The 10,914-nt window shown below is 39.4% G+C and overlaps 1 protein-coding gene and 1 pseudogene across 1 annotated transcript; one reads left to right on the forward strand and one right to left on the reverse strand.

The window, feature by feature from the left end:
* Positions 1-6,856: 6,856 nt before the first annotated feature.
* On the reverse strand, positions 6,857-8,272 carry LOC149253736 (trimethyltridecatetraene synthase-like). Its single transcript, XM_089460008.1, has 2 exons — positions 7,792-8,272; positions 6,857-7,709 (listed from the first exon to the last, which is right to left on the reverse strand). Exons 1-2 carry the CDS (start codon positions 8,212-8,214, stop codon positions 7,065-7,067), a joined length of 1,068 nt encoding a protein of 355 aa, XP_089316134.1. The 5' UTR covers positions 8,215-8,272; the 3' UTR covers positions 6,857-7,064.
* Positions 8,273-8,344: 72 nt separating this feature from the next.
* Positions 8,345-9,834, forward strand: LOC149253737 (trimethyltridecatetraene synthase-like; annotated as a pseudogene).
* Positions 9,835-10,914: the final 1,080 nt, after the last annotated feature.

Below are 10,914 nucleotides of genomic sequence, written 5' to 3' on the forward strand. Positions count from 1 at the left end.
TGACAACAATATTGGCAATAAGTTCTTGTGGAGAAAAGACCTATTTTATTTCAGTTTACTCTGTTTCAGCTACTAGTTCTTGTGTAACAACATCATAAATAGGTTCTTGTGGAATAGCATATTATTTTTCTCCATCCCACTCTGCTTGAACTGTTGTTTCTTGTGTAATAACATCATCTTTAGCTGGTTCTTGTGGAATAGTGGTTTGGAATTCTTTATCTCGCTCTCCAACTTGGATTCCAACTAAAACAATGGTTAGCCTTTCATAATCTGCTTCCTCCAACACTTGCTTACACCCATCACACAATCTCACCATTATATCATCAAGTGACATTACTTATGCCACTTTTTCTAGGGTTTCTAATCCATTTTGTTTTCTAAACTGAAGCTTCCCTTTAACCATGGTATGTTGTTTTCTTAAATTCTCATTTTACTCCAATTTACTAATTTTTTGAATAAGGAGGTCAGTTTCAAGCTTACCTGGTAAAGAGACATTTTCTTGTTCCTTTGTGGGATATCCCTTTTTCTATTGTTCCTCGAGTTCCTTTGGTTTAGGTGAAACAACATGGACTTCAGGTGCGGGGGTATTTTATTTCACAAATTCTTCTGCTTTCTCTCAGTTACCAGCACTTTATTCTTAGGATTCTTTCCACCCAATGACTTCTTCAATGGTGTCTTTTTCATCTTATTTTGTAGAGGAGTTAATTTCTCAGATGCTTCCTCAAATTTTGTAGGAATTTTTGTCTGAGGAACACCTATTTCAACTAACGTTGTTACAACTACCCCTGTTTCAGCAATCTCTGCCTCAAGCCCTTATTCCTCAATAGGGAATCCATAATTACTATCCTCAGATTGTCCACTGGATATATACATAGGTTCTTCAGTGCACCCTTTTTCCTTTAGTAGATGTACCAATAGACGTTCTTATGGAACTCCATCTTTTAGGGTTTATGAGATGGGGTCTAGTAGGTGTATTTGTTATACTTGTTCTGGGAGGTGTAATTGCTCTATCTTGTCTAGGAGGTGTAGTTGCTCCTTCTTCTGATGTTGCTTCTTCAATTCTAGAAGTCCACCAGAATTGAGATGATGGCTCTTGTCTCCTGCACAGATGGTTCTCCAAAGAGAAAATTGTCATCTATGAATAGTTGGTGCGTTGTTCTAAAATCTGTGTTGGGTGTCTTCATACCTCTAATCCTACCTTACAACGTTTCTACCTGCAAGGATATCCCAAGCCTTTTAGATGCTATTATGAATAGGAATGACGAAAGTGGATCCCCTTGAAGCAGACCCTTAGATGCTCTGAATGTGCTTGGTTGAGATCCATTGAGGAGGATAGAGATAAAAGGTGTGGATATCAATGACTTGATCCATCTAATCCATTGTCCTAAGAACCCAAATTCCGCCAATGTGTGGGTGAGGAATGTCCAATTCAGCCTGTCATAGGCTTTAGATAGGTTGAGTTTCACCAACATGTCATGCTTCCTCGTGCTCTTCAGAGAATGAATTATCTCATGCGTCACTATGATTCCATAGAGGATTTGTATGCCTACCATAAATCTAGATTATTCTGAGCTGATGATGTGCTGAAGTAGGGGGTTAAGCCTTCGAACGATGATAAAGGACATGATCTTGTAGATCACATTGCACAACACAATGGGCCTGAATCTGCTAGGGTCATCAACTGTTTTCGACTTCGGGATTATAGTGACAAAGGTGGCATTCAATCCTGACTAGATCTGTTTCTGATTTTGGGATTCCTCTATAATTTCAACGATATCCTTGCCAAGTGCCAACAGGCCTTATAGAATTCTGAGGTGAATCCATCTAGGTCGAGGGGCTTATTGTTTGGAAAGTCTTTCACCACCAACTCAACCTCCTCGAACGATATTTCTCTTAATTGGGCTTCATTTTGTTCAGATGTTATCAGCCTCAGAATGTGCTCTGTCACCTAGCCAATGGCCTCAGTTCTGTCTTGATCCCCTTCTGATAAAAGGCACGAGAAGAAGGAGAGTAGCTCATTCTCCATATCGTTGTGAGTTACTACTTGATCTCCACCCCAGGAGGTTAGAGAGAATATTCTATTATGGTGGCGGTGGTTGATCATGGAGAGGTGGAAGAAGTGGGTGTTCCTTTCCCCTTCTCTCAACCATTGTATGTGGGATTTCCGTCTCCATATAATTTCTTCTTATTTCCATCGCTCCTCGATCTCCTAGATGAGCTTTCCTTCCTCTTCCGTGAGGGCCTCTAATCTTCCTTCCATAATGATTTATCCTTGTATAGCTTCCATCTTGTCCTCCAAATGATTTTTTCTCTTGTGTATGTCCCCAAAGACTTGTTGATTCCAGGCTTTGATCTTCAGCTTCAACTCTTTTAGTTTCCTTTGGAATGTTTGCATCCTACTATCTCCCTGCACTATAATATCCTATCACCATTGTTCCAATTTGTTTATAAATTATGAGTGTCAAATCCAGAAGCTCTCAAAGTGGAAGTGTTTGTTAGCAGGGCCAGATTTCAGGTCAATCTCTAATTAGATGGGCCAGTGGTATGACCCCATACTTGGAAGAGTCTTAGCCTCAATATAGACATCCCTCACCAAAACCTCCTCTGAGAGGAGGAATTTGTCCAGCTTGCTTGTGATTTTTTATGAACCTCCCTCCTATTGTTCCATGTGTGAACACCATTCCAAGTCTCTACTTTAGCTAGTCTTAAGTCATGGATGGTGTCATTAAATAGTGCTAAAGATGGATCCAAGCATCTCAACCCCGCCCCCCCTCTTTTCCTCCAGATTACTGATCATATTGAAATCCCCCCTACTATCCAACAAGCATCTAGTAGGGATTCCTTCATCTTTCTCAAGTGCTCCAATAATTTTTCTTTTTGTGTTGGTATGGGAGGTCCATAGACTGCAGTTAGAGTGGACCACTCCTCAAACCCCAGGCAACAAAACCTACCCATCAAGCTATGCCCTGTAGCCATCCAATCATGGAATAACACCCGATTTGGGTCCCAGAGTATGACCAATCCCCTGTTTTCCCGTGGGCGTCAATGGCCATTACCTTACAACCCCTCCAATATTTATGGCTTATTCCTTCTATCCTATCACCTGACATTTTAGTTTCTTGTAGCAACATAATCTTTAGTCTCTCCTTAATGATTTTTTATTTGAGATAATAGAGCTTACTTGGATTGTTTAAGCCCCAGATGTTCCATGATACAATCTTCATTAAGTAAGGTGAAGGGTTCGGGGGTAATACTTTCTGAGCTGGCTCATTTGGCCATAGTTAAGAAAAAATTCCCCTCCTTCCTTCAACATTTCTCTTGACGATTTGTACCCCTTCTTACCTTTGTCTACCTTGCCGGATCCGCCTGAGGGGGGTTGAGGTGACCCCCTTCTTTGCTTTGGCTTACATTCTTTCACTCTCCTTTGAGCTTGGCTAGCCTAGCGCACCATTGGCCAAACAAATACCAGAAGTGCACTAGTTGATTAGAGGGTATGTCCTTGACATCGACCTTAACCCAGACCTTGAAGAATTCCAACATGGTTTTCTCATCGGTTCTCAATCTATTATGTTTCTCCTTGAGTTCAAGGATTTTTCTAGTGTGGAGTAGGATCTATTTGAGCTTTCAGTCTTCCTCAAGATCTTCCGATGTTTTTCATTTTGGATTTATTTTCTCTATTGCCTTATTTTTCAGCTGGTCTACGTCCATTAGCTCGATCACCATTTGTTTTGCCTGGCTCTCATTGTCTCCATGGATTTCCGTATTCTCCAAGATTGTAAGGGGGTTATTGTCCTTTACCTTCTATGCCTTCGTTGGGCCTATATCTTGCTGTGGCAAGGTCAAATTCCCTGAATTTGATTGTGAACCTTAGATATTATGTTGTGTCCTCATCGAATTCACTTGAGTACCTTGGTAATTCGACTGATTTTTGGCAGATTTACCTTTGTGCGGGCCAACAATTTGAAACTCCTCCTCATCCTTTATCTCTTTAACCTTTTTCTCCCCCGCTATTGTGAGTGGACAATCCCTGAAAAAGTGGCCATATTCATGGCAACGACGACATTTAAATGGCACATGCTCATAATCAAGTGACTGGGTCGAGATCGTATCTTGGTATTCCAGATCTATAGACCCTAGTAAGGGTTGGGAGATTTTCATGTGAACACATATCCGGGCATAGGACGCATGTCGCCTTCTCTTGTTAATCTCTGAGATCTTCACTAATTCTCCTATGGAGTTGCCAATTCCCTTCAGTATATCTGGTTCCCATAAGTCTTTTGGCAGGGAGAAGAGGCAGACCCATATTGGAGCCGCTAAGAACTTCTCTTTCTCCAGATTATAACATTCCTCCTAGAAGTGAATGAATAGCCCTACATTGTTCATGAAATACCTCATTCTCAAAAACCCTTTTTTGGTCTGTCAGATCTACGAAGACTGTAAAAAATCCTTTGGTTCTCAACCTAAATTCCACTGGCCCTTGTGGATTCCATTTTGCCAAATCCATTAAACAATCTCTTTTTCCTTTGGCCAAATCCCCATGAACTTACAAATGATGGCATGGTCCTTAATGAACTGGCGGGTCTTCTCCAATCGATTATTTGGGATCACAAATTTTGGGTTTTGGACAACTTTTGGAAGGCAATGCCCTTGAGCTTTGGCTTGCCATTGGGCTCCCATCATAGGTGATTCTGCTTCCTCCTTTCCCCAGGCTGCCATACTTGTGCTACCGCCCGTGACTTTGTGGGCTTTGTTGACTGTGTTTTTACAAGAGGATCGCCCCAACCCCCCACCCTTGAGGGGTCGTTCACTGGTCGATCAATGCAACTTCCCACACAACCTCACACGACCCCGAGGCTTGATGTAGACGCAACGAATTATCACTGCCTACAACGAACTAATACCAACTACAAAATTTTGAAACCCTCCAAATGTTATAATTTATAATATTTTAATGTTATAAAACCTAATTATTATAATTACATGACAATTAATATTAATATTAAATCCCTATCATACACCTAATAATTATTAATGTAATTGATAGATACATATCAACCACATTTACTAATATGATTGTACATATGATTTTAAAAGCTTATCAACATATATCAACCACATTTATTAACATAATTATGTTATATTTATATAATTTAAATTTAAAAATTAATAAAATCTAAATCTCATTAATATAATATTAAAAAATTAAAATACTATTATCTATATTAATATTTAAAAAACAAAATTCATCTCAATCCTAATAACATATTTTAAATATATTTTATAAATCTGCTACTGCTCATTATTAATATATTAATATTAAAAAGTGAATATAAAATTAAATATATTAATATTAAAAAGGCAATGTTCCCCTCAAACCATGTTCGAATCACTTTAAAGCGATCTGAATGTTTAGAAAACAAATCTTACCTATTAAGAACATGCGTAAATCATTTTTTACGGAGCTAGCAATAAGCACACAGAGATCCAACATATACATCTATCTAGATTAAATACTTGTATACGATTTGTCCATATGTTAAAAATATAAACTATCAACATTGATTAATATAATAAAAAAATATTTTTAAATCAATTTGTAAAATTACGCAATTTTACATTGAAATTATAAATTTTATTCGAAAGATAATTTATAAAATAATTTGATTTTTTATTTGTAAAAGGTTACCCTTATTTATATTTACATTATTAAGTTGTCATTGTCGTAAACATCAATTTAGATTTATTTAATTTATTTATATTTATATTATTAAGTTGTATTATTAAGTTGTCATTGTCGTAAACATCAATTTAGATTTATTTAATTTATTTTTATTTATATTATTAAGTTGTTTATTGTTGTAAGACATAATTCACTGTAAAGGTGATGTGTAAGTATTTTTGTCCATCTTAAAATAACAAAATCTCTAAATAGAAACTCAATGTTAATTATAATAATAGTAAAAAACATATGTTATATATAATTAATTCGCTGTGCATATGACGTAATATAATTTTATATAAAATAATTAGAAGTAAAAAAATATGTGAGTATGATGTTTAAACTTTGACCTTTTCAAAAATATTTTATATTTAATGTCAACTTCAAATATATTTATATATAGTAAAAAATGTTAAAAGAAAATATCAATAAACATGTTATGTAATTTCTATAACATTAAAAAATTTACACTTAAAAAATTAAAAATTAGAAAGCCCAGGAGAAAAACTAACCATGGTTGCAAACCACCGCTGAATCAAGAATGATTCAGTGTAAAAAGATGTGTTTCTGCCTATGAATGAGAATATATTTAATAACATCAAGAAGAAGAAAGAATTCAAATCTGCCGTACATTTCTGGATCAAGAACATTCCCCAGAGCTAATTTCATCCCGTCATTGAGAAGTGCTTTGTACCTCAAAACCATATTTTCCTGATTCCCCACAATGGATTCGGCAATACTCTACTAATTTGTATCTCAAAACCATATCTTCCTGATTCCCCAGGATGGATTCAGTAATACTCTGCAGTTTTCATGAGCTCTGCTGATAGAACAAGTCGGCTCACTGAGTCCCTCTTCTCTGCAACTTGTCCATTTCATGGCTTGGCAGTAAGAGAGATCACTTCCCTTGCTTTGTTCACTATAATTCTGAGACGAGGCAGTTTTGGGAAATTTCCAAATTTTATTTAAAATTTAATTATAAGTTAATGTAAAATCTAATTATAAGTTAATAATCTATTTAAAACTTACCTGGCAAAAAGAAAGACTGCAACGCAAATAGACGGCCATGGACTTTATTAGTAATATAATTAATACAAGCACTGCAAATCACATATTACAACACTCGGGAACCATGGCACACTGTAGAGGTGGAGGCCCTGTGTAATAAGAGCAACTAGTAGTAGATTCACTTACATATCAGATGCAGATCAACTTATATATCCATAGACGAGGCCATTGACGAGGGTGGAGGCCCTGTGTAATAAGAGCAACTAGTAGTAGATTCACTTACATATCAGATGCAGATCAACTTATATATCCATAGACGAGGCCAGACACGGCCTTTTCAAGGGTGGGAGGAATTGAAGTTATAGAGATGGGAAGGCAGGCGAGGTCGGGCCATTGCAACAAGAGGGTATGTTTTAGGAGCTGTTAGCCCAAACACTTCGCCCATGTCCAAGTCCTTAGGGTTTTGCCCATCAGGCAGCTTCCACTGGAATCCATGGATGAGATTAGCCAGAGATATTTGAACAACTTTAAGTCCCAGATTATATCCCGGGCACATCCTCCTCCCCGACCCAAATGGCAGGAGCTCGTAATCTCTGCCCTTCACGTCCACCGTGCTCCCTTTGAATCTCTCTGGCCGGAACTCGTCGGGGTTCTCCCATAACTCGCCGTCCCGGCCGATAGTCCACACGTTGACGAACAACCTCGTGTTCGCAGGAATGTCGTATCCTGCGATTCTGCAGGCCTGAGTGGAGAGACGGGGGACGAGCATGGGAGCCACTGGATGGAGCCTCATCGTCTCCTTCACTATCCACTGCAGATAATCCAGCTCACAGATGTCCTTCTCTTCCACCCACCGCTCTCTTCCCACAACTCTGTCCAGCTCTTCCATGGCTCTTTCCAAAGTCTCCGGATTTTTCAGGAGCTCCGACAGGCCCCACTCCACCACCGTCGCAGCGGTCTCGGTGCCGCCCGCGATCATGTCCTGCACACAAACAATTCAAAAAAGATTAGCAACACAATAAAAGAGCATGGCAATGAGAGGGGAAAAGTTGCAAAGTACATGCCAGAGTGTATGCTTTGACTCTGATTCGATTCAGATTCAGTTGGGGGTCGTCGGCCTGCTGCAGCAGAACGTCCACCATATCCTTCGCCACGCCTTTTCTTCGTCTGTCGTGCTCTTCCACTACTTCCTCCAGAAATGCATCCAACCGCTTACTCAGCGTCTTCATGCGCCGGACGTAACCCTGGAGATCCAGCCAGGCGAGCCACGGTATAAAGTCTCCGATATTAAAAACCCCGTTCAGCACAAACAGCTCTTCCAACATCTCCTTGAATTCCTTGGACCTCATCTTGTTCCCCACTTCCTTGTCCAAATACCTTCTTCCCAACACCATGCGGGAAATTATATTATTGCTCATAGCATATGTCTCTTCCCTGATTTTTACAGGGAGGCCCAGCTGGCAGGTTTCGAACACTGAATCTACCATACGGGCCACCTCTTCTATTCTGATGTGCTCGAAGGATTCGAGGCGCTTGGCACTGAAGAGCTCCACGAGGCAGATTTTCCTGGCCAGTCGCCAGTGCTGAGTTCCGTGTTCAAAACCAGCCGGCAGGGTCGCCCGGATGCTAAGTTCCATCTTCGAAACTAGGCGGCAGGGCCTCCCAGTAGAAATCCGGGAAGAGACGACTAATGTGAGCAATAACATAATTTCTCGGATGGTTTTGGGACGAAGGTACTTGGACGAGAAGGCCGGAAACAAGATAAAGCCAGCGGAGTTCAGAGAGATGTGGGAGGAGTTGTTTGTGCTGAACGGGGTTTTTAATATTGGAGACTTTATACCATGGCTACCCTGGCTGGATCTCCAGGGTTACGTCAGGTGTATGAAGAAGCTAAGCAAGCGGTTGGATGGTTTCCTGGAGGAAGTGTTGGAAGAGCACGAGAAGCGGAGGAAGAGCGTGGAGAATTATGTTGCCAAAGACATGGTGGACGTACTACTCCAGCAGGCCGACGATTCGCCGCTGAAGCTGAGTCGAGTCAGAGTCAATGCATTCACTCAGGCAAGCATTTACAAACTATTATCCTTTTTCTTGGCGTGTGTTTTTATTATTCTCTGACCTGTTTGAGCAACTGTATAATTTTTGCAGGACATGATAGCGGGCGGCACCGAAAGCTCCGCGACGCTGGTGGAGTGGGGACTGTCGGAGCTCTTGAAAAGGCCGGAGACGTTGGAAAGAGCCGCGGAAGAGCCGGACAGAGTGGTGGGCAGAGAACGGTGGGTGGAAGAGAAGGACATTGGTGGGCTAGAGTATCTACAATGGGTAGTGAAGGAGACATGAGGCTTCATCCTGTGGCTCCCATGCTCGTCCCTTGTCTCTCCACTCAAGCCTGCATAATCGCAGGGTACGACATTCCTGCGAACACGAGGTTGTTCGTCAACGTTTGGACTATCGGCCGGGACGGCAAGTTATGGGAGAACCCTGATGAGTTCATGCGAGAGATTCAAAGGGAGCACATTGGACGTGAAGGGTAGAGATTACGAGCTCCTGCCATTTGGGTCGGGGAGGAGGATGTGCCCGGGATATAGTCTTGGAATCAAAGTAGTTCATTTGGGTTTGGCCAATCTCATCCATGGATTCCACTGGTGCCAGCCTAATGGACAGAAACCTGAGGACTTGGACATGGGCGAGACCTTTGGGTTGTCTACTCCTAAAACAATCCCTCTCGTTGCCATGGCCCGACCTCGCCTACCTTCTCATCTCTATAACTTCAATTCTTCCCACACTTAAAAAGTGCTCTCTGTGTATCTTCAAATAAAATGGGCCTCTGTTTATGGAGAAGTAGATTTGCATATGCCTAGAAAAATAGTCAGAAAAATTAAACTGAAGATTTCGATAGGTTCGGATTGGATTGTGTACATTACCACTAAAGCTGGTTATTACATTATCAAACTTGGGATAACATTGGATTGGGTACATTCGGTCATGGTACACTGCTATAATGGGAACTGATAGTAGATTAACTGTTATAGCAATTGTCGTGGAAAAGTAAAAGGATTCCAAATAATTTAATGTAATGAATGAATATGATGATGCTACTATGAATATTAACATATTCCATAGAAGTTATTTTCAAATAAAATTAGCATAAACAATGGAGGTTAATGCGTCGGTGTGTTTTCACTTGCTATAACAGTGAATCAGTTCCCATCATAGCAGTGTACCATGGCCGAATGTACCCAATCCGATGTTATCCCAAGTATGATAATGTAATAACCAGCTTCAGCGATAATGTATGATAATGTAACCAACCGAAATCTTCAATTTACTTTTTCGGATTATTTGTATAGCACTGGCGCAAGTGTGTCGGGTACGATGATGTAATGAGTGCTGTATAGTGGTGATTGTTGTAGAAAAGTTAAAAGATTCCAAATATCATCATTTGATGTAATGAATGAATAGTTAAGGATGTGTGGTAATAATTGCCAATCTAAAAAGTGAAAAAATTCAAAAGTATGATAATGTAATCGATGAATAAAATAATGTGAAATATTATTATATAAAAATAAATAATAAAATACCAAAGTCAAAGGATAAAAATAAAAATAAATCAATATTTATAACAAAAAAATATAATATGTATATATATAATATAAATAGGAAAGCCAACTAAAAGAATAAAATAAACGGATGAAAAGAAATAAAGAGGAACCAATCAACTCAAAGGAGAACTCATAATAAATCAAAATCAATGATATAAAAAAGGAAAATGACTCAACTATTAGATTAAGAAAAAATGTTAAGAAGAAAAAGCAGGGATCCAACAACTACTAATTTTCCATTCGTCATCCCTGTTTAGATTATTTGGTCTCCTCTCAATTTTGATGCCTTCCTTAAACTTACGATGATGAAAATGATAAATCTTCGCAATAACCTTAGCCTCCTCAATGCATGTATGATGCTTTGTCTTTTAATCATGTTCAACCAAATCTTAACAGCGAGTCCTCCCATGCTTGATGTCGACAACTTGTTCCTTAATCCTTTGATTTATAGGTCAATCAGTGTTACCAATGTATGAGGTTCCACAAGAACAATGGATAACATAAACACGTTTCATATCCTTGGGGTCCACTAGGTTTTTAACATATTTTAAGGAACTTTGAATGGTGTTTAGGTGTCTAAAGGTTGAG

This window comes from Pinus tabuliformis, chromosome 7 (assembly GCF_031772625.1).
Source record: "Pinus tabuliformis cultivar Carrire ecotype Pingquan chromosome 7, CPIR1, whole genome shotgun sequence".
NCBI classification, from domain to species: domain Eukaryota; kingdom Viridiplantae; phylum Streptophyta; class Pinopsida; order Pinales; family Pinaceae; genus Pinus; species Pinus tabuliformis.

Coding starts and splice junctions, on each gene's coding strand:
- LOC149253736 (XM_089460008.1), bottom strand. CDS start 8,214: ATGGTAGATTCAGTGTTCGAAACCTGCCAGCTGGGCCTCCCTGTAAAA. Junction 7,710..7,791: donor GAGTCAAAGCATACACTCTG/GCATGTACTTTG, acceptor GTTTGTGTGCAG/GACATGATCGCGGGCGGCAC.